This window comes from Anolis carolinensis, chromosome 3 (genome assembly GCF_035594765.1).
Source record: "Anolis carolinensis isolate JA03-04 chromosome 3, rAnoCar3.1.pri, whole genome shotgun sequence".
Lineage (NCBI taxonomy): Eukaryota > Metazoa > Chordata > Lepidosauria > Squamata > Dactyloidae > Anolis > Anolis carolinensis.
In genome coordinates, this window is record NC_085843.1 from 208611905 (window position 1) to 208635948 (window position 24044).

General features: G+C 40.9%; 1 protein-coding gene across 1 annotated transcript; it reads left to right on the plus strand.

Annotated features, from left to right (window-relative positions):
* Positions 1-16592: 16592 nt before the first annotated feature.
* LOC100568121 (D(1) dopamine receptor) lies at positions 16593-23788 on the plus strand. The gene has a single exon (XM_008115320.3). The coding sequence runs from the start codon at positions 16895-16897 to the stop codon at positions 18299-18301; it is 1407 nt and encodes a 468-aa protein (XP_008113527.1). The 5' UTR covers positions 16593-16894; the 3' UTR covers positions 18302-23788.
* Positions 23789-24044: the final 256 nt, after the last annotated feature.

Below are 24044 nucleotides of genomic sequence, written 5' to 3' on the forward strand. Positions count from 1 at the left end.
TATATGGCAGGGTAGAAGGTGCCTGGGGGCCCTTCCATACAGCCATATAACCCAAAATATCAAGGCAGAAAATCCCACAATATCTGCTTTGAACTGGGTTATCTGAGTTCACACTGCCATATATTCCTGTTCAAAGCAGAAAATGTGGGACTTTATTCAGCTGTGTGGAAGGGGCCTGGGTATTCCAGAATCACTGTATTGTATTTTCCGAAGGGAAAAATCTCATCCCTCTGGCAAGCACCCGGTTTAGAGAAGCGTGTTGCTGCCTAGCAACATGCACCGGGCTTCTCCAAAGTGCCGGGTGCTTGCCGGAGGGAAGAGTCTTGTCCCTCCAGCAAGCACACTGGGCTACGCAGCCTGGCACGTTGGATATTATGGTACATCGGATAACCGGAAGTCGGATAACCAGAATTCTACTGTACTTCTGATTCTGGGTTTCAACTAGAAAAATAGCAGATTTTGGGTGGGGGGGTTGGGGGACCAGGGAATGTGGAGGACATGGTGACCCAAAGTCTGGGAGCTTTGGGGAATCTATTGGAGGCTGCAAAACAAGGACTCAGAGGCCACATGCAATCCTTAGCCCACATTTTCTGCATTCCTTCTCAGGCTCACATAAAGTTTAGTAAGAGAGTGTACCTTCAAACTTCTGTTTGAAGAAGAAACTGGGAGCTAGAGGACTGAGGAACAGGATGAGCTTCCTCTGTTCAACAGGAGAGGAATGTTGAGACTCCTCTAAACTATGTTCATATGATAGCAAGGAGTAATTTGTGCTTGCTGATTCATCAGCCCCACTGCCTGTTCCGTATCCATTTCAAACATTGCTTGTGGCAGTGTGAGTCAGGTCACTTGGTGAGAGCCAAGGGAAGAAGCAGCATCACAGAGCCAGCTCACGACATTTGGTTGCCATAATTTAGGAGAAAATGGCACCTTTTCCTCTACAGAGTTGAGTATAGGGCCCTTCCACACAGCCATATAACGCAGAATACCAAGGCAGAATAACCCACAATATCGGCTTTGAACTGGGTTATCTGAGTCCATACTGCCATATATCCCAATTCAAAGCAGATAATGTGGGATTTTATATATCCCAGATTATCTGATAGTGGAGACTCAGCACCCTTCCACACAGCCATATAACCCAGAATATTAAGGTAGATGACCCACAATATCTGCTTTGAACTGAGTCCACACTGCCATACAATCCAGTTTAATGTGGATTTTATATAGCTGTGTGGAATGAGCCTCATATAATCCAGTTTAAATCACATAATCTGGGTTCAGGTCCTGGAATAAAGGGCAGTGTGGAAGGGGTCTTAGAAAAAGAGGGAGAGCAAAGAAACATTCAGTTGTTTCCTTGAATTACTAAATTTTGAAACTTTTAAGAGTAATAGCACTGGACCAACACACATTTTGGTGCCTCAAATGTTAACCATTTCTGGGTATATTTTACCTGCTGATCTCAAAAATAGCACTAGTCTCCCCTATCAGCTACAGATTTTGAGATACAGAACATATGCCGTATACCAGTCTTCATCTGCTCGCCCACAGAAAACCATGATAGTCATATCTAAGAAACTAGAACTGATATGATCTATCCAATGCAATTTTCTGAATCAGCACTGCAAATAATCAGAGGAACAGGCCTAAAAATCAAGACACCGATAAAAAAAAAATGGTTGGACTGTGTAATAGCAAACATAACAGTAGCAGGACTTGAACTTCACGGCCGAAGGACTTGAAAAAATTCAAAGTGAAGGCTTTATGACTCTGGAAAGTGGGGTAAGTGACTGGGTGGTGGTTTACTTACTGCGGTAATGAGAACTAATTATTTTCCTTCTAAAATAGTTTTCAAGTATATTTTTGGGGTTCCACTGGTGATTTCAGTGTGATTTTATACATTTCGTTTTGAGCGTATTTTTTAAAAAGAAAGAGACAGAAATTACCACCATGCATGATCATAAGAAGACCTTCTCAAACCATACAGAATTTTTTTTCTTCCCCTCCCTAAGCAAAACACTTCTGAATTTAACATCTCCAAGCTGGGAGAAACATCTCAGCCATAGCATCACATCATCTTATGATTAGTCAACCCAAGGTATTGCCTCTTATCTTGCACTGTTTCCCAGCAAGGCAAGAACAGATAATCCCCTTATGTTGTTGGTTTTCTGAAACAGCTGCCGTTTAGAGATGATATGAAACTGGGTTTAACAGGACACTTAATTACTTAGAACAAAGGTATGGTCAAGTACACAACACCTTTAACAAACCAAAAACACGATGTTGCCATAGCTCTTTGGAGACAGCCTACCAATCTATACTTCTATTTTGAAATATATATATTGCAAAATAAATGTTAAGTAAAATTTCCCCCTGATATTAAGTCTAGTCGTGTCCGACTCTGGGGGTTGGTGCTGTTAACAAGCAATTTAGAGCAGCACTGGATAGTGAGATCCAAGTTTAAGCCTGGTGAGAAAAAGAAGCCAATAATTTCCAGAATATAACTCACCAAGTTGAAGCAAAAGCCACAGAGGAATTTTATTTAATTTCAGCTGAAAGTGATGTCAGCCTGCGATAATTCACCAAAAATAGACTGAGATACATAACATAGCAAAGCATGTTTTACACAGTTTTTCAGGTTCAAAATTCCCACCGCCCCTGGCTTGCTGTGATTGGCAGGGGCTCCCTGAAGAGGTGGGAGCTTGACATGCCTTGCCCAATGAGAGAGCGCCGCCTGCCTTTGATGCAAATTCTCCCTCTGTCCAATGATGAAAGAGGGGCTGGCAGGTCTCTGAACAATGGAGGAGGTGATGGATATTATTTCAGTAATAAATTTGTTACCTTCTGCTATAAATATATGAAATATAGGACATAAAGCCTTGATTAAATGTACACACTATCTAACATGGGAAGGGTCCTTGTTGTTGTTGTTAGTATCTTTGCAAATTGACCAAGACTTAACCCTTATTATCCAACCCGATGACCTTGTCCTTAGCAAAACTATAAGTTATTATCTTTTATGGGGGGGGGGGGTCACCTTCGACTTCAGGGCTCATCCCGATTTCTAAGCCAAAGAGCTGGCATTGTCCATAGACAATGGTCATGTGGCCAGCATGAGTGCATGGAACACCATTACTTTCCTTCCGGAGCAGTACCTATTGATCTACTAACATTTGCATGTTTTTGAACAGCTAGGCTGACAGAAGCTGGGGCTCACAGCAGGAGTTCACCCCACTCCCCAGATTCAAACCGCCATTCAGTCAGCAAATTCAGCAAATCAGCGGTTTAACCCACAGTGACACCAGGGGCTCAAAAATAAATGTAACAAACATGCTAACCTCAAAGAAATGTATTAAGTTGATTTCACTGCTACTGCTTTTTCCACTGCTCCCTTATAAGTCAAAATATTTGCCAGATGGATCTGAAATTCTTTTCTGTTAAAACTGTGGATTCATTTTTAATAAAAAGAGCAGGGGAAAAGCATTTTGGCTTGATCCAGATATGTAGAAAAGTCAGGAAAGTGGCAGCTATAGAGATATTTGTCTTAAAGGAGTTTATAAGGTTCATATTTCAAAGAAAATTCATTTATTTTGCCTATTGCAGTATTAAAGGAAAGCAATTTGTTTGTGTTACACAGTTCAGTAACCTTTTTCATTGCCTGTTTTGTGCTTGTTGCTTTTCTGTAAGTTTAATTTGGAGAAAATATGGCATAAAACCTGAAAATCTGCCTCAAATTATTTCTAAAATGCCTTCAAAAATTACCCTCAGAACAAACTAGAAAATGTAACTAAAACTTTACTTATACTATATAAACTTTACTATATCTCTGTAACTAATGTTGCCATCTATTGTGTTACTTTTGAATATTAGCTTTGCTAAAAATGTCATTAGGGCGTAAATACCTTTAAGGCACCACAGATCCCATCAGATCTTGGAACCTCAACAGTGTCTGGCCTGGTTAGTACTTGGATGGGAGACTATCAATGAATACCAGATGCTGTAGGCTATATTTCAAGGTGGATCTACACTATCATATAATGTAGATTATCAAATCCAGATTATCTGTTTTGAGATGGATTACATGGCAGTGTAGACTCAGACCCCTTTTACACTGCCATATAATCCAGATTATCAAATCAACTAATCCAGATAATCTGCTTTGAACTGGATTGTATGGTAGTGTAGACTCATATAATACAGTTCAGAGCACATAATCTAGATTATCTGCTTTGATAATCTGGATTATATGTCAGTGCAGAAGGGTCTGAGCCTACACTGCCATATAATCCAGTTCAAAGCAGATAATCTGGTATCAGAAACTGGATTATAAGGCAGTGTAGATCCAGCCTTAGAAAACCTTATTAAACTAAACAGCAACATGTAGGCAGGCACACACACACATACATACATGCCTTCATCACCCTAACCTCTAATGTAAGCACTCAACTACAGGGAATTACGTTGATTGTGTTTCTTCAGAAATTGCTCTCTCCACCACTAATGTTTTCGTACAAACAAGTTGGCTTTCACTTTTCCATAAATAAATTAGCATTAGTCTGTCTCTACTGACTTCAGATCAGTTGGAAATGACATGGATACCCCCCCCCCCCCACACACACTCTCTCTCTCAACTTTATTATATTGAAGGTAGGTTTGTTTTTTGGATTCCCCCTCCCCGCAAATGTATTCAAGCCAGGAATGAATCCCTGGACGCAAAAGCTCAGGATGTGCAAAACTGAATGTACTGTTTTGGCCATTTCTTTTGTAAGCAACCAGCTCCAACAGTATTTCTGTAGTTTTTGTTAGTAAGTTAAATTACAACAATAACTGGCACTCCCTTTTCTTCAGAACAAACTTCCTGGTTCATTTGAAAGCCTTCATGTCACTCTTCTCAGCTTGGAAGTAATTGTTACTCCCATTCATGTGTGTATGTGTGTACACACACACACACAAACACACACACACACATTTGGAGTCTAGGAGTTTAACACAGCAGTGAGGCGTCTATGTGTCCATTACCCCACTCTAAATAGCAACAACACAGATCTTTCCAACTCTGGACTTGTTCATTACACTTCAGTTTTTATTTTTTTAAAAACTTACCAAGTTACCAGTGTAATTATGTAATATTACTCTGCCAATGCACGCTAGTAAAACCCGTTATTAGTGTACTTGATTTGCAGTGGCTAAATGACTGTGGGTTAACCAGTCCTGCAAAGAAGCCCAGTCTCATAATATACATTTTGTTTCGAGGCATTAAGAGTACGTTATCACATAGTTGTCAGTGCTAGAATAAGGCTGGTGAACCTAGAAAATAGCTAGTCTATTAATTACTGTGTCCATTCCTCACAGTTTCTAACACCCATCATCTTCTTCTAAATTTTTATATTTGTCCCTTGCTCCATTTATTTTCAGAATGCATGATAGCTCTTGTGTCAGTTCCAGGCTTTGATGATTTTCATGTAATTTTTGGTCTCATATAGACTGCCATATAAAATCCAGATTATTTGCTTTGAACCAGATTATTTGGCAGTGCAGACTCATATAATCCAGTTCAAAGCAAATAATCTGGATTATCTGTTTTGATTATCTGTATTATATGACAGTGTAGAAGGGGCCTAAATGTGGGCACACATCACCCAGGAAAAATGTACATGCATTTTAGCTACATACACTATGCATGAAAATTGTGCCAACGTACCTATTTATGTGACTTTGGTCTCCACCCCAACAGGAAAATCCCCTAGAATTTTTTGTGTTTGTCAGGAGTGACTTGAGAAACTGCATGTTGCTTCTGGTGTGAGAGAATTGGCCATCTACAAGGATATTGCCCAGAGGATGCCCAGATGTTTTGATGTTTTACCATCCTTGTGGGAGGCTTTTCTCATGTTCCTACATGGGGAGCTCATCCGTGCTCTCCCCAGATTCAAACCGGCAACCTTCAAGTCAGCAATCCAACCTTCAAGTCAGCAGTCCTGCCGGCACAAAGATGACCTTCAGAAATAGCACATAGTGTAATTGTACAGCTACTTTGATTGATGTATTGCTTTCAAACATTAGTTTTCCAATACTTTCCCGGGAGATTATAACACAAAGACTATTTTTGTTTTGTTTTTACATGTCAAAGCCTAAAATATATGAATAACTGCACAGAAGGGAAAGTGCTTATTAAAATACAGTACAAAGTTTATCCCTTAAAAATAAATGGGTCTCTTTCAAAGAAACCGTGAATGCCATCTAGTGGTGACATGTGCAATTTTATAGATTCTATTTGGTCCATAATTTGAGATTTCAAAGCAATTTGTCCTTAACTTACAAGTCGATTTCAATGTATGGCAAACCCATGAATGAGAGATTCATCTACATTGCCATATAATCCAGTTTCTGAATACAGATTATCTGCTTTGAACTGGATTATATGATAGTGTAGACTCATATAATCCAGTTCAAAGCAGGTAATTTGGATTCAGAAACTAGATCATACATATGGCAGTGTAGATCCAGCCTGAGACTTTTGGAGACGAAGATTCAAGTCGCTGCTCATTCAGGCAAATCCAAAGGATGATCACACTTCCTCAACCTTTAAAGAAGGAAATAGCAAACTCCTGCTCACTAAATCTTGTAAAGAAAATAATAATAATAATAATAATAATAATAATAATAATTATTATTATTATTATTATTATTATTATTATTATTATTTATTACCCAGAGGGTTTTTGGTATTTTTTCCTGCAAATCATTTGGGCCTTGTAATCCTTTTTGGCTGCTAGAGTGGAATAGGCTTCTTGTTTAGCCTCTCCGTTGGCCTTTAGGGCTTGCCTATAGGCATCATTTACAATATTTTTGGCAAAAATGCATGCATAATCAAACCAAAGTTTAGAGGGAGGCTTACTTTTAGAAGGTGCTTTAGTATTCTTAACAAATAAGTGGAGCTTTAGATCATGGTTCAAGTTGGCATACATATTTATGGGATCAGTTTGTGGGATCTTTGGCCTCCAAAGCTCTTTGTAAAGCATTCAGCTTTTCTTGAGTAAGGATCCCCTTTGCATCTAATCTATCTGACCATTTAGCCCTAACCCCAGGTTGCACTGAGGTTCTACTGGGTAAATATAGTTGTCTTGTTGTAAATTTACCTAAATTTCTAGTGCCAGAACATTTAAGATGGCAAGTAATCACAGCTTATTTTTTTACTTCTTTGATAACAGCATCCTGAGAAGAGCATTCACTTCAGCCAGATGTAACTCTCTTCCCTCCAAGGTGTTAGATGGCAAATATGAGAAAATTCCACTTGAAGGGAAGCTTTACCCCTGCTCACTTGCTGAAATAAATTCCCTAGGATGTACTTTTTTGAAACCCTATCTGTGAAAAGTCCTGTAAAGGGAATCCTCACGCAAGTGCTGGTAGATCTGTCTGGCTCAAACATTAAATCTATTGGACTATATGTTAGTGGGCAGAGACCTTGGAATTACAAGATTAATGGCCCATTTCTGTGCACCCAGTGGCCAGATAGCATGGGATGGGATGTTTTTAACATGATATAGTTTTAAGGTCTAGGTTATCTTATTAAAACCTATAGTCAGAGTAGTGTTTTATAAGTATTTTTAAAATTGTGTTAAATTTTAATGTTTATCCTAGGGCCCTTCCATACAGCCAAATATACCAGAATATCAAGATAGAAAATTTCACAGTATCTGCTTTGAACTGGATTATCTGAGTCCACACTGCCATATATTCCTTTTCAAAACAGAGAATGCGGGATTCAGCTGTGTGGAAGAGGCACCAATCTACTGTAAACACTGAACTGATGTGGATGGATCATTGTAAGGTGGGATTCTATACTGGTAACTGACTGTAAATAAAGATTCGATTTGATAGTTTATTGTCCACTTCTCCTTTTGGCTTGAGGTGAGGCACAACATAGTCAAAGACATCTATAAAAGCACATATTAAAACATAATTAAAATACAACCATAAACATACATATTAAAACATATACATATTGAAACACGCAGTTCAAAAACATGCAAATGTGGGTAGATAAATAGGTACCGCTTCAGCGGGAAAGGCATAAAGATGCTCCAAGCAGTCATGCCGGTCACACGACCAGGAGGTGACAACCCAGGCTCCTTGGCTTGGAAATGGAGAAAGTACCTCCCCTAGAGCCAGAGATGAGCACCACCTCCACAGGTAGAAATGAAAGGAGAAGCCTTTGCCTTGTCTGTGTATGTGTGTCTCATTGTATTGTAACAAGGCATTGAATGTTTGCCTGTATCTGTTTATATATATGTACTGTAATCCACTCTGAGTCCCCATGGGGAGAACAGTGGAATATAAATACAGTGTTATTATTACTATTACTTTATTTATATGCTGCCTTTCTTCGAGGTTGGTACCCAAGGTGGCTCACAGAAAGACAAAATGCAGTAAAACACAAACAGTTAAAAAGGTACAAAATCAAGACTTGAAAGCAATTAAAAGTTACCTTAAAACAGTACATTACCATAAAAGCCGTATTTGTTAAAACCAATTTCCAAAATCTTGCTGGAAAAGAAAAGCTTTCACCTATTACTAAAAGGAAAACAAATTAGAAGGGGAAGGAGTTTCAAAAGGCCCTTTTACACAGGCCCTAAAATGCAGAAGAAACCGGGATAAAAGGGGTGGGTGGCTCAATGACATTTCACAGAAATGTGCATAGATTCAGATTAACCGCTGAACAATACGTGTTAAAAAGGTGCGCTTAAAACCCAATTTTGATTAAAAAGGGCATATTCACATGACTATATCCCTGCAGTCAAGGAAAACACATGATTTTGATCCTATACGCTGGTGTGGACTGCTGCAGCGCATGTGCATATTCAAAAATCTTAAAACAGCTGAGAGCTGTAAACAAATGGAGCCACAGACACAAAAGTGTCTAAATGGAAGCACAAATGGAAAGAAATTCCCATGAGTACTCTGGGGAGTCATTCTTTTGTTCTGATCTGTATGAAATTAAATAAAGTTCGAATTTACAGTAGTGTGAGAAGAGATATGAAATCTGCTTATGTGTACATTTAGATCTCCGCATGAGTTCATATGAAACCCAGTTCATCTCAGAGAGTCAATTTAAAAAAAGTAAACCACCAGATGTCTCTCGTTCATCTTGAAGATTTCTAAAATCCTCTGCAAAGGAAGGTATTAGGATGGCAGGGCACCATTTATCAGGACTGACAGGTCTGTGTTTGGACTTACTGTCAGGTCCTGCAATTTTTTGCCCCATGTATTTGTTCTTCATTTTGACGCTATCTGGAAGCGCCCAAACTGTGGGAGCAGCTACAGAGAAGGTCTGCCTTCTCCCATGATTTCACCAGTTACACCTTTGAAAGTGGTGGGATAGATAAAAGAGCTTCTCCTGCAGATATTATCACTTGGCTAGGCTCAAATAGGAAGATATGGCCCTTCAAATAGCCTGGACCATTTGAAGCCACGTTCACCAAATGTGTGGAGAGCTTTCTAGAGCAGATAAACCTGCCATGCTCTTTAGATGGCAATAAAACACAAGTAAATGTGCAGTTGGCCTTACTGTGATGGGATGTACATCTGTTTTTCAATGATTGGTCCTTTTTTCCAACCATGACTTCCGGAGTTCTCTAGATAGGTGGTCATGTCAGCTGAATTGAGAGGTCCAGAAGCTGGAAACTGAATAACTAACATTTCCAATTTCTGGTCACCAGGACTATCCTACATGTCCTAGAGGGGTATGAGAATGTAATCACATTGTTAGCTCTCACCCATAATCTGTGTTAACATGAGATTCCTATCTGCGCAGTTCATCTTGCTAATGGAGAATTAGAATGGGGCACAGAAAATGCTGTAGCTTTAGTCATTGGGAACATAAAATAATCTTGCTCATCTTTGTCTGGGGCTTCAGCGAGGTAGTAACAACTATCTTACTGGGACAGATGATACCTATGGGCAGGTTCCATTCTCTTGGCCCACACCATTTATTATTGTCCAAATATGGATACTTAGGTCAGGTTCGGGGTGGTGGTGGTGATGGTTTGTTGTGGGTATGTCATCGAGAGTATGTTCCTGAACATACTGTGGAAACAGAAACCATAATAGTGAACCTTACTGAAATAAATGTTTTTCCTGGAAGTTATCACTGAGTGACCCTGGATGACCTAAAAAATTCCTAGAGACCTTGTGCTAATGACCTTGTTGCAGAGGACAATACTCATGACTGTTCCAGAACATTTCCTCTGTATCTGCAGGTGCTAAAACTGTAGAACTTAAATCTAATGCTAAAAGACAGGCTTAATTGGACCGCTGGAAAAAATCGCTCTGCAAAGTAAATTCCTTGTGATTAAATTTTCCCCGGGGCTCTGCTGAACAGCATGTGACATATTGGTACAGTCAGCAAGCCCTTCTGCCCCATATATTTACTATGTCTCATTTACGCATTGGGATAATACAAAATATCTGCCCTAACATTTAGTGCTATTTTAAGAATTCATTTATTTTTGTATATTTGTTTAGAGACTTCAAAAAACGTTTCATCACTATCCTATAAAACACTCCCCAAACAGCGCAGCAGTATATTAAATAAATGGGTTGAAATAAATATTTGGACTCCATGTTATTTGCTATGAGAGACTTAGGTTGATTGTACAAACTCTGGCAGCACATTTAACACCATCCATCCTACAACATACTTCCCCACAGTTCCCTTCCTAATTTGCCCTTGTGTGATGTTGTCTATATTCCTGCAGCATTGGCCTCCCAACTGCATCATATTGATAGTATAGATGGGACCCTAAACTGCATTTCTGTACTTAGACATAAACCAACTACCCCATGAAGTTTCTTATCTACAAACGTTTCTTGTTCTGTTAACTTCTGTTTACAAGTCCTAGGTTTCCACAGAATTGAGCCATGGAGTTAAAGTGGTGTCAAACTACATTTATTCTACAGTGGAGATGCACTCTAAAAGTTGAGAGGGGCCGATATGAAAGAATTAGGTAAGCAGTTCAAGTGTAAATTATTATTATAATTATTATATGAATAATATAACAATCAGCCACTGCAAGAAGGGACAGAGAGTTTAATTTATGCTGACGATCGTGCCATCACCGCTCAAGCAGGGAGCTTTGAAATGGTTGAATAGAAGCTCTCCGAAGCTTACGTGCTCTTACTGCCTATTACACAAGAAACCAGCTAATTCCTAATCCATCTAAAACACCGATGTGTGCTTTTCATTTTAAGGGTTAGCTCTGAGGATCACCTGGGAAAGAATCCCACAGGAGCACTGAAGCACACCAAAATCCTTGGGAGTCACTCTTGACCATGCTCTGACTTACAAGAAGCTCTGCTTGACTACCAAGCAAAACATGGGTGCTAGAAATAATGTCATACGAAAGCTGACTGGCACAACCTGGGGGTCACAACCAGACACAGTGAAGACATCTGCCTTTGCACTTTACTACTCTGCTGCTGAATATGCATGCCCAGTGTGGTACACATCTCACCACATTCAAACAGTGGATGTGGCTTTTAATGAGACATGCTGCATTATCACAGGATGTCTATGACCCACACCACTGGATAAATTATACTGTTTCACCGGCATTGCACCACCTGATATTTGTCGGGAAGTAGTAGCCAATAATAGACCAAGGCATTGACATCTCCGACCTATCCTCTGTTCGAATATCTGCCAGCATGCCAAGGATTTAAATCAAGAAACAGCTTCCTAAGATCCACAGAGATACTTGCAGGAACACCTCAGCAAGCGACAGTCCAAAAGTGTCAGGTTAAAACCCAAAACCTCAATCCATGACTGATACCAGATGAGAAACTCCCTCCCGGGCACAAAGAAGACTGGGAGACTTGGAAGGTGCTGAACAGACTGCACTCTGGCACCATGAGATGCAGAGCCAATCTTAGGAAATGGGGATGCGAAATGGAGTCCACGACATGCAAGTGTGGAGCAGAGCAAACCACTGACTACTTACTACAATGCAACCTGAGCCCTGCCATATGCACAATGGAGGACCTTCTTACAGTGACACCAGAGGCACTCCAAGTGTCCAGCTTCTGGTCAAAGGAAATCTAGTACAATGCCAAGCTTTTAACTTTGTTTGTGTTTTTAAATACATTATAACTATATCCTTTATTCGCTTCTGACACGATAAATAAAATAAATTATGAAGTATTAAGATCTCAGTCTACACACAAAATAGATGTAATTGATTTTAGAAAGTGCATTTTTGTTTATGGTTGTGCTAGAGATTTAATAAATATGTACCAGTAGTTATTGCAGACATAGACAGGATTGGAAGTCATTTTATTTTCTCTATCTTTCCCTTTCTCTCTTTTTATTTAATTCATGTAGTATGTAATTGGTTTTCTTTGCATTTTTGTTATAGAAGACTAATAGCAAAAAAGACAAGCAAATGGGTCCAAAATCAAATGACGTGAGAATTATCACTAGAAGCCAAAATGACTAAACTGAGGCTATTGTACTTTAGACATACTGAGAGACAATTCAGCACTTAGGAGATCTCTTTTTAAAAAGCTAGATTGAAATGTGGAGTGGATTTGCCACCCCAATAGCATGCCTACAACTGCCATGGACTATTTTTCACTACAAGTACTTTTCAACAGATTTCTTTGCAGTACACTGACACTTTGTTCAATAAATTAAGGGCACATTATAATCAAGACATATTTCCAAAGCTGAATTCCAGGTTCATATAGAATAGAGAATCAACTTCAGGCATTTAACGTGGATGTTCTTTTAGGTCTTGGTCCCAAATTAACAACACTTCTAATACCCTGAAGATAGAAGATCCCATCAGATCTTGGAAGTTCAGCAGGGTCAGTCCTGGTTAGTATTTGGATGGGAGATTCTCAAAGAATACAATTGGTTAGATTTCAGAGGAAGGTGGTGGCAAAGCCACATCTACGTATTCTTGCCCAAGAAACTTTATGCAATTCATAGATCTGATAGGCCCCTTCTACACTGCCATGTAAAATCCAGATTATCTGCTTTGAACTGGATTATATGGCAGTGTAGATTCAGCTCAAAGCAAATAATGTGGATTATCTGCTTTGATAATCTGGATCAAGCAGTGTAGAAGGGGCCCTATAGATTGACAGCCTGGAAGGTCCATAGACACAAACACACCAATCCTCTACTTACGACATTAAATATAAGTATTACCAATTTCTATATATGGTTGTGAAGGCTGGATAGTGATAGGAGGAAAATGAACACGTTTGAAATGTGATGCTGAGAAGACGTCTACGGATATGATGGACTGCTAAAAAAAACAATCTATGTGTCCCAGGGCAAATCAAGCTTGAACTCTCTTTAGAAGCCAAGATGGCTAAACTAAGGCTCCTTCCACATAAAATCCAGATTATCTGCTTTGAACTGAATTATAGGGCAGTGTAGACTTAGATAATCCAGTTCAAAGCAGATAATGTGGATTATCTGCTTTGATAATCTGGATTATATGGCAGTGTAGAAGGGGCCTGAGACTATTGTAGTTTGGACATGGGAGGACATATTTCCCTAGATAAGACTATAATGCTTGGTAAAATAGAAAACCGCTTTGAGTCTCCTGTGGGAATAATAATAATAATAATAATAATAATAATAATTACATCTTTTTTTGCACAAATATTAAATGTTTTCTTTTCTAATGTTGCTACCTTAAACCTATCTAGCATCATGAGGAAGAAAGCTTGCCATAGCTGCACATCCTTTATGAATGGGGGACTATATTACTGTGACATCACAATTCCTCATCAGTTGCCAAGAGAGTTAGGTGGAAGTCAAAGTTAACCAAGATCATACAGGACTATAGCTACAATAGGATGCAGGAAATTGCTCACCCTCTGACAATTGTACTTGCCTATGAATTTTTCCTTCATTCTCATATTTCTCATACTGGAATAACTAGGAAATTCAGTTGAATACCTAGGGCCCATACAGCCATTTAACCCAGAATATCAAGGCAGATAACCCACAATATCTGCTTTGAACTGGAATATATGGCGCTGTGGACTCAAATAACGCCGTTCAAAGCAGATATTGAGATTTTCTGCCTTGATATAATGGGTTATACAGCTTTGTGGAAGGGCCCTTAGAAATACAATTTGGGCATCAAAAAAAAAGTGGCAGGCAAAGATACCGAACAATTGGGAGCACAGAAAATAGAAGAGTTCTAGGAGTCAATCATTTTCAGGACTGAATTTGAGAATTGAAGGAATTGTCATTTCGGAGCAGATTTATTGGAGGGTAAAGCCCTTGAGTTATATCCCTGGATGATGAGTAAATTTGGGGATAAGTACAATTTTATATAATGCCAGACTGTCCATCTTATCAAACCAAATGAGACAGACACCCAACATTTGCCAACATGAAAAGTCTAATTTGCATTTTAGAGACGCTACTTAGATCTGCAGCCGCTGGAACATTTTAAAAAATTCAGTATGTCATCAACAATTTTCACACTGAAATGAAACCCAGCTGGCTTCTTTTTTTGAAGCCAACAGTTTTCACAAAACCGTGCATTATTTTCACAGCTCTTGCTTAAAAAGAAAGAAGAAGAAAAAGAAAAGCTGTGGCTGTATCTGTTTTAGTCACCCAAACGGGGGTGCTGGGAAGCGATCAATCAGATGCTGCATCATGAAGCACGGATTGGAGCGCCAATGGGGGGTCAAGTTCTATGCAAAGTTACGCCTGAAAAGATGCACACACTATTTACTGATGGTAAAAACATCAAAGTCATGCTAAGCAGGATAAGCCCTGTTCAGCTGGATGGGAGATCACCAAGGAACAGCATCTCAAAATTTCGAAGCTAAGCAGGGCACGTCCTGTTTAGTATTTGGTTGAGAGAACAAGGCATACCATCTCCTTCCTCAACTGGGAAGCTAAGCAGGGTCAGAGCTGTTTAGTCTTTGAATGTGATGAGATCACACCATCTCCCCTCTCATCTTTGGCCCCTTTTTACACCACCATATAAAATCCAGATTATCTGTTTTGAACAGGATTATATGGCAGTAGACTCATATACTTCAGTTCAAAGTAGATAATCTGGATTATCTGATTTAATAATTTGGATTATATGGAAGGAGCCTTAAAAGCTAAGCAGGGTGAGTCCTGAGTGAGTGGAAGACCCCACCCACACTGCCAGATAAAATTCAGATTACTGCTTGGGTCTGGATTATCTGGCAGTGGAGATTCATATAATTCAGTTCAAAGCAGATAACCTGTTCAAAGATCAGATCATGAAATGTAAGGACAGTGTAGAAGGGGCCATAGAGTTGGAAGAGACAAGGGCCATCTAGTCCAACCTCCTGATGGCAAGAAAAGCACACTCAAAAGTACCTCTGACAGATGGCCAGCCAGTTACTGTTTAAAAGCCTCCAAAGGAGGAGCCTCCACCCTGGGCCGTAGCCAGAAAAAATTTTTGGGAGGGGTTTTGAAAATTTCGGGGGGGGGGGGGTTGAACCCCTAGCACACACCTCTCCCCGCTACAAACCTGTCAATATCTGCTTGAGATAGTGCCTGGAGGGACTCTTAATGTTTTGTGTCTCATAGACTTAGCATGGGGATTTGGTTAACCAGTTAAAATTCATGAGTAAACCAGGTTTTTTTTATAACCTGAAAAATTTCGGGGGGGGGGGGAGGGTTGAACCCCTAAAACCGCCCCCTCGCTACAGGCCTGCCTCCACCACACTCCAAAGCAGGGGATGAAGGAGATGAGGACCTGATCCCAGATTATCTGGTTTAAACTGGATTATATGAATCTCCACTGCCAGATAATCCAGATCAAAGCAGATATTCTGGGTTTTATCTGGCCGTGTGGATGGGGCCATCCACTAACTCAGGACCCACCCTCCTTAGTTTGTAAGGCCCCTTCTACACTGCCATATAAAATCCAGATTATTTGCTTTTAACTGGATTATCTGAGTCTACACTGCCATATAATCCAGTTCAAAGAAGATAATCTGGATTTCATATGGCAGTGCAGAAGGGGCCTATGGGCCCTTCTACATTGTTATTTATTTATTTATTTACAGTATTTATATTCCGCCCTTCTCACCCTGAAGGGGACTCAGGGCAGATCACATTACACATATAAGGCAAACATTCAATGCCTTAACATAGAACAAAGACAAGACAAACGCGGGGCTCCGAGGTGGCCTCGAACTCATGACTTCTTGGTCAAAGTGATTTGTTGCAGCTGGTTGCTCAACAGCTTGCGCCACAGCCCGGCCCCTTTATCCCAGGATCTGAACCCAGATTATCTGTTTATCTCAGGTTATCTGGCAGTGTAGACTCATATAATCCAGTTCAAATCAGATAATCTGGGATCAGATCCTGGGATATAGAGCAGTGCAATTCCAACCTACGGCCCTTTCCACACAGTTGTATAAAATCCACATTGAACTGGATTACAGTAGTCTCACTTATCCAACATTCGCTTATCCAACGTTCTGGATTATCCACCGCAGTCTGCCTTTTAGTAGCCAATGCTTTTGTAGTCAATGTTTTCAATACAAGGAAAACCACAGGGGACTGGCTTGGCTTCTCCCCACGCGCCTTTCCTCCTGACGCCGAGCACAAGGCGAAAGAAAGAAGGAAGCCGCTCCTCTGGACGGCTCCGGCTCCACCTCCCACTCTCAGTCTGCAGCTGAAGCTCCCCAAAGCCACGCCAAGAGAAAAAGGAGCCTCTGATGCCTGCTCTGCCTCCCTTTCGCTCGCGGATCCTAGACACGGGGGGAAAGGAGGATCCCGCTCCCTGGCGCAGAGAGCCGCCTTTCCCAGAAAGCAGCGTGGCTCAGGCGTCCTTGGCTGGACGGGGCGGGCCTGTGGAGGCCTTGGGCCGAGCGCCCCCTGATGGAGAACGCCTCCCAGGACAGCAAGGGAGCCTGGCACCAGCTGCCCCTGCCCAATGGGACTGGCAGTGGCCCTAGCAGCATTGGCAGCTTCAAGGTGCTCTCTGGCTCGCTGGTAGTGCTGCTGGTGCTGAGCACCTTGGCCGGCAACAGCCTGGTCTGCCTGGCCGTGATCCGCTTCCGCCACCTCCGGGCCAAGGTCACCAATTGGTTTGTGCTCTCGCTGGCCGTCTCCGACCTCTGCGTGGCCCTCCTCGTCATGCCCTGGAAGGCTGTCACCGAAGTGTCTGGGGGCGCCTGGCTCTTTGGCAGCAGCTTCTGCGACATCTGGGTGGCCTTCGACATCATGTGCTGCACGGCCTCCATCTTCCACCTCTGCATCATCAGCCTGGACCGGTACTGGGCCATCGCCAGCCCCTTCCGCTACGAGCGGCGCATGACCCCGGGCCTGGCGTCCGCCATGATCGCTCTGGCATGGATTCTCTCCATCCTCATCTCCTTCATCCCCGTCCAGCTCCACTGGCACAAAGCTGAGGAAGCCAGGAGCCCCGATCGCTCGCTGTCACCACAACGCTGCGACGCCAGGCTCAACCGCACATATGCCATTGCCTCCTCCTTGATCAGCTTCTACATCCCGGTGACAATTATGATCGGGACCTACACGCAGATCTACCGCATCGCTCAGGCTCAGATCCGCCGCATCTCTTCTCTGGAAAGGGCAGGAGGGCTTGGTCCAACCCAAGGGAAAGAGCCGGCCTCCTCTCTGCGGAGTTCGCTTTGCAAGGAGACCAAAGTGCTCCAGACCTTATCTATCATCGTTGGGGTCTTTGTTTGCTGCTGGCTGCCATTCTTTCTCCTCAACTGCCTTCTGCCCTTCTGCGAGTCGAGGCCGGACATCAGTGGACCTCCAAGGCAGGACCCCTGCATCAGCCAAACTGTCTTCAATGTTTTCATGTGGCTTGGCTGGGCCAATTCCTCTGTCAACCCTGTCATCTATGCTTTCAATGCAGACTTCAGACGGGCCTTTGCGAGCCTCCTGGGCTGCCGTGGCCGTAGCCTTCCTTGCCGGACTGCCAACAGCTCCACTGTCGAGAGAGTCAACTTAAGCAATGAGCTGGCATCCTATCACCATAACTCTTCTTGTCACAGGGGAGGGAGCATCTCAGCTCCGTTCATTCCACCTGCCATCGGTGCGTGGAGTCACTCACTACCCCACACAGTGGATTTCCAAGGAGAAGACGACAGCTGTGGGAGACCCCTCTTAGAGAAAGAGAGGCCACCATCTTGTCCAGCCACTCATACCAGTGAGTCTAGAAATCTTGATCGGCCAGCTTTGCTCCCCTTTGAATGTGAGACGGAGATATCATTGGATACTCTGACTCCCTTTACAGAGATGGCTGGGCATTAGAATCTCTACAGCACAGTACAGAACATATGGATGGATAGGGCCACCTAACAACACTGACTGAATATAGCTACAGAGCTACATTACACAAAAAGTCATGTTTAGTCTGGCCAAAGGCATGTTTTGTCCGGTGTCTTATTTCCCACCGTGGCCAGCAACTTGACTCTTGGAAACCCTTAAGGGAGTCAGGTGAAGATTAGCGTTTTCTCGCTGTTTTCCCTCTTTGATAGGAATCCAGGAGCATGCTGCCTCTGAAGCTGGAGGTAGCTTACAGCCATTACAATCATACTTCGTGAATTGAAGCCATCGTAAGTCATTTTTCATTTATCAAGGTGCTTGGTTCTTAGTGAGGTGAGAAACTTGGGGGTGGGGTTCATATGATTCCAAATACACACACACTTCTTCTAAGGAAATTATTTTGGAGATTCGGGTTCTTGTCCCCACTCAAAATTCACTGGATGACAATTTGACTAGTCACTCTGTCTCAGCCTGGCCCAGTTCACAAGGAAGTTGTGAAGAAAAAGTGCAGAAGAGGATAAAATGGGGGAGAAGCAGAGCATTGAAGTCATTGAGATAAAGGTGGAATAAAAATGCAAAATATGTGTGCATACACACACACACACACACATGAAATTGTGTAAGTCTTACCTTACAGTCTAAAAAAGTGCATTTCAAGATGGTAGTCCATGGATCAATGCATGACCGAAATCTGTTGACTACCAGTTCTTGGGAAGTTTCCAGGAAACAAAACACCAGCAAGAGATACTAAGGACAAATATAAGAATTAGTCCCTGGCATATTAGGAAAAAAAAAAGACTGCTGGTACCTCCACTATCAGCATCAGCCTGCCACCAGATAGACTGAGTAGCACTGGACTCAATAAAGTACAGATTCAGATTTATCAGTCTGTCTCTTGCACAAAGCCATCCAGTTCTGCAGAAAGGAGTCTCTATTGAAATAACGTCCACTTGAATGTTTAAGGTGATATTTTGCTTTTTTGCATACTTGTGTTGAATTAATACACACCCTATTTTGAATTGTTCTGATTCTGCCTAAAGTTCAAAGAATATTTTGAACTACAGTACATTTTCTTGTGTATTTATTGATTTGGTATCAAAATAAACATTGCACTGATTATACAGCATAGATTTTACTTGGAAAGTAAGGCAAATTCATATATTTTATTCCTGTGCTTTTAGTTGGCATGTCTTTATGCTGAACATATGGAATTTTATTTTTTACCTTGCTGCCTCAAACTTTCAGAGGTATGCAGTTATTAAGACGAAACCTTCCTTAATGTTGAGGTTTCTGTTAAATGAACTCATATAAAATTATGGAAGATCAGTTTATGTGTGCAATCATGTTTTCTCTCTATGTGTTTTTAATGTATAAACTCTGCTTCCAAAGATCCTCATTAAAATAGCTTTCTGTAATATAAAATACATCGCATAGGCATTGTTATCGGGAAACTGTCTTGACCTAAGAAAGCTTGAGGTGCACATTGAAAACATTACGTAAGAATTGTCGCCAAAATATTAACTTGTGTACGTTGTGATTTGCTTAAATACCCTCAACACATCAAATCTCATCTAATCTTGGAAGCCCTGATTAGTACTTGAATGGCAGACTGTCAACAACCAGGCTCTGTAGGCTATATTTTAGAGGAAATTACTGACAAAACCACCTCTGAATATGTCTTGCTTAAGAAAAACCTTCAAAATGTGTTGGGTCTCCATCAATTAACAAGCATCTTGAAGATGCATATACATTATTATTTTGTTGGTTTTAAGACATGTGAAGTCAACGAAGCTAGAATTCAAATCTCAGTGTATATAAGCACCTTCACTTCTTTTGGCACTACTCAGTTTCCTGTAAAATAAAACCTTTTAGGAAATGTTTTAAAAGAAAGTAAAATTCCATTAGGAAAATAATAGCTTGGCTGCTAAAGAGAGAATCTTGAAAAGCTCAACATAATTTTGCCAGTGTTAGACCTTTTTGGTTTGAAACCAGTATTATCTGTACTCCAATTTTAGTGAGCTATTTATTTCTTCCTCAGTGACAAAATTTCTGTGTTATACATCATTTATATACAATGGGTCCTTGATATCTGCAGGGGTTTGATTCCAGGACTTCATTTTTTGTGAGTTTTTATTGGAAGGGAAGTATGTTCAAGCTGTGGATGGTGGAGTCTCTGGATGCCTAATCTGTGGGTATAAAGGACCAATTGTGCAGGGTGTTTGAAAAAGAACTCCCTAGTTTTAAGTATAAACACATTAAAACTAGGGAGTTATTTTTCAAACACCCTGTATAATCTGCTCAGGGACATTAATTCCACCGTTTTTTACATTTATTCTTGGACAGGTATTAGCACTTGGCTTTCTTCAGAAGCTGCTGGGGCCCAACCCCTTTCTCTATGATTTTATTTGGTCATCTGGCTAAAAGTGTTGCCAGAGCTGTTTGCCATCATGCAACCTCATCAGACGGGGCTGATTTCGACGGTATACACTAGTTCCTCTCTGATTTATTCATGAGAGGCTTCCCATGTTGCATAGAGATCAACGGAGAAGGGGGCAGCAGATGCTTCCCTCTGTGGGATACGGCCTGGAGTAAGTCGGGTAATGCGGGGTGTGGGAAAATGGGTTTTCCACATCCCCGCTGAGCACCGCCAGATTTGCTATGATCCATTGTGATTCCAGCAGCACATATGATGAGGTCCCTTATTTCCCTACAGGCCCCTCGGAGGTGCAGTTTAGTATTCCCATACCTGGCCATTACTATCTGGTAAGTTTATACCCAGAAGAAGGTGTTAAGAAGGAGTATCTGGCTTGGGATGGAAACCCTTATCTGATCTAGATCAGATATCTGCAACAGGTATACACATTTGGGTTTTGTGTGGTTTCCGGGCTGTATGGCCATGTTCTGGCAGCATTTTCTCCTGATGTTTAGCCTACTGAAAATGCCAGCCACAGATGCAGGTGAAACATCAGAAGAAAATGCTGCCAGAACATTGCCATACAGCTCGGAAACCACACAACACCCCAGTGATTCTGGCCATGAAAATCTTTGGTATACACATTGATTCAGAATGTAATGCAGTGTAATGGAAATGACAGGAGATACTCCAGGTCTTATTAAGGGGGAGCTATATGCACAGATGTCTATTATATACAGCAAAACGGAAAAAAGGAAAAGTATGGTATATACTATAATATAAAGTAAGTTATAGTTCTATACTTTCTCAAGTGATACAGTCACTTATATATTATGATTGTGGTATCAGTTTATATATTCCAGCTCATTAAGGGGGAGGCAGAGGAAGGAAAGAGCATCTGTGGCTACTCATAGCCAGAAAAGATCAGAGCCTTCTACTTTTTCAAACCAAGGACTTTATCATACCTGTCTCATCAACATCACATTGTTTAAGCAAATGGAAACATTTCATTATTGGAATGATCTCTTTCACTCCTCGTTGCAGCTGCGTGATACTGGCACTTTGTTGATGTCAATTCCTGCAATCACTTTTCTGCACAGCCAACCTTAGTTTGCTCTTCTTATAAGTGCATACTGTTTATTTTCAATCGTTCTTTATATCTTTTTTTTTTTACTTTGACACATCTGCATAGTTGCACAGTTTTGGTATTTTTGTGAGATCTTCTGCCACTTTGCAATGTTGAGACTGCAGCAGAAGGAAAATATTGTGCAAGGAAGAGTAGAATTATAGAATCATAGAATCATAGACCACATGAGTCATTTAGTCCAAACCCCTGCCATGCAGGAAAAGTACCTCTGACAGATGGCCATCCAACCTCTGTTTAAAAGCTTTCAAGAATGGAGTTTCTACCACACTCCGGGGGCAGAGAGTTCCACTATTGAACAGCTCATACGGTCAGGAAGTTCTACCTAATGTTCAGGTCGAATCTCCTTTCCTGTAATTTGAACCCACTGCTCTGAGTCCTAGTTTCCAGGACAGCAGAAAATAAGCCTTCTACCTCTTCCTTAAGACGTTCTTTCACATATTTATACATGGCTATCATGCCTCCTCTCAACTTTCTCTTGTGCAGGCTAAACATGCCCAGTTCTTTAAGATGCTCCTTATAGGGCATGGTCTCCAGATCTTTAATCATTTTAGTCGCTCTCCTTTGGACACCTTCCAGCTTGTCAATATCTCTTTTGAACTGTGGTGCCCTGAACTGGACATGGTATTCCAGGTAAGGTCTAACCAAGCAAAATAGAGAGGCACCATGACTTCCCTCAATCTAGATACTATACTCCTTTTGATGCAGCTCAAAATCCCATTGGTTATTTAGCTGGTGCATCACACTGTTGGTTCATGTTCAACTTGTCCACAAAGACTCCAAGATCTTTCTCACATGGACTATTGTCAACCCAGGCATCATCCATCCTGTATTTTTGCATTTCATTACTGTAGTGTCTTACATTTGTCCTTATTGAAAATTCATTTTGTTATTTTTGGCCCAGCTCTCTAATCTGCTAAGGTAGTTTTGAATTCTGATCCTGTTCTCTGGAGTATTAGCTAACCCTCCTAATTTGGTGTCATCTGCAGACTTGATAAGCACACCCTCTAAACGTTCATCCAAGTCATTGAACAGTACTGGGCCCAGGCTCGAACCCTGTGACACTCCACTAGTAGCGGAACAACGGCAATATTTGGTATGTTTCCCTACCAATGAAAAGAGATAATCCAATGTATAATTTCACGTATCACTATTTACAATAAAAAAATGTTAAAAAAGAAAGAGATAATCCAATCACATGAAATTGTGTAAGTCTTACCTTACAGTCTAAAAAAGTGCATTTCAAGATGGTAGTCCATGGATCAATGCATGACCGAAATCTGTTGACTACCAGTTCTTGGGAAGTTTCCAGGAAACAAAACACCAGCAAGAGATACTAAGGACAAATATAAGAATTAGTCCCTGGCATATTAGGAAAAAAAAAAGACTGCTGGTACCTCCACTATCAGCATCAGCCTGCCACCAGATAGACTGAGTAGCACTGGACTCAATAAAGTACAGATTCAGATTTATCAGTCTGTCTCTTGCACAAAGCCATCCAGTTCTGCAGAAAGGAGTCTCTATTGAAATAACGTCCACTTGAATGTTTAAGGTGATATTTTGCTTTTTTGCATACTTGTGTTGAATTAATACACACCCTATTTTGAATTGTTCTGATTCTGCCTAAAGTTCAAAGAATATTTTGAACTACAGTACATTTTCTTGTGTATTTATTGATTTGGTATCAAAATAAACATTGCACTGATTATACAGCATAGATTTTACTTGGAAAGTAAGGCAAATTCATATATTTTATTCCTGTGCTTTTAGTTGGCATGTCTTTATGCTGAACATATGGAATTTTATTTTTTACCTTGCTGCCTCAAACTTTCAGAGGTATGCAGTTATTAAGACGAAACCTTCCTTAATGTTGAGGTTTCTGTTAAATGAACTCATATAAAATTATGGAAGATCAGTTTATGTGTGCAATCATGTTTTCTCTCTATGTGTTTTTAATGTATAAACTCTGCTTCCAAAGATCCTCATTAAAATAGCTTTCTGTAATATAAAATACATCGCATAGGCATTGTTATCGGGAAACTGTCTTGACCTAAGAAAGCTTGAGGTGCACATTGAAAACATTACGTAAGAATTGTCGCCAAAATATTAACTTGTGTACGTTGTGATTTGCTTAAATACCCTCAACACATCAAATCTCATCTAATCTTGGA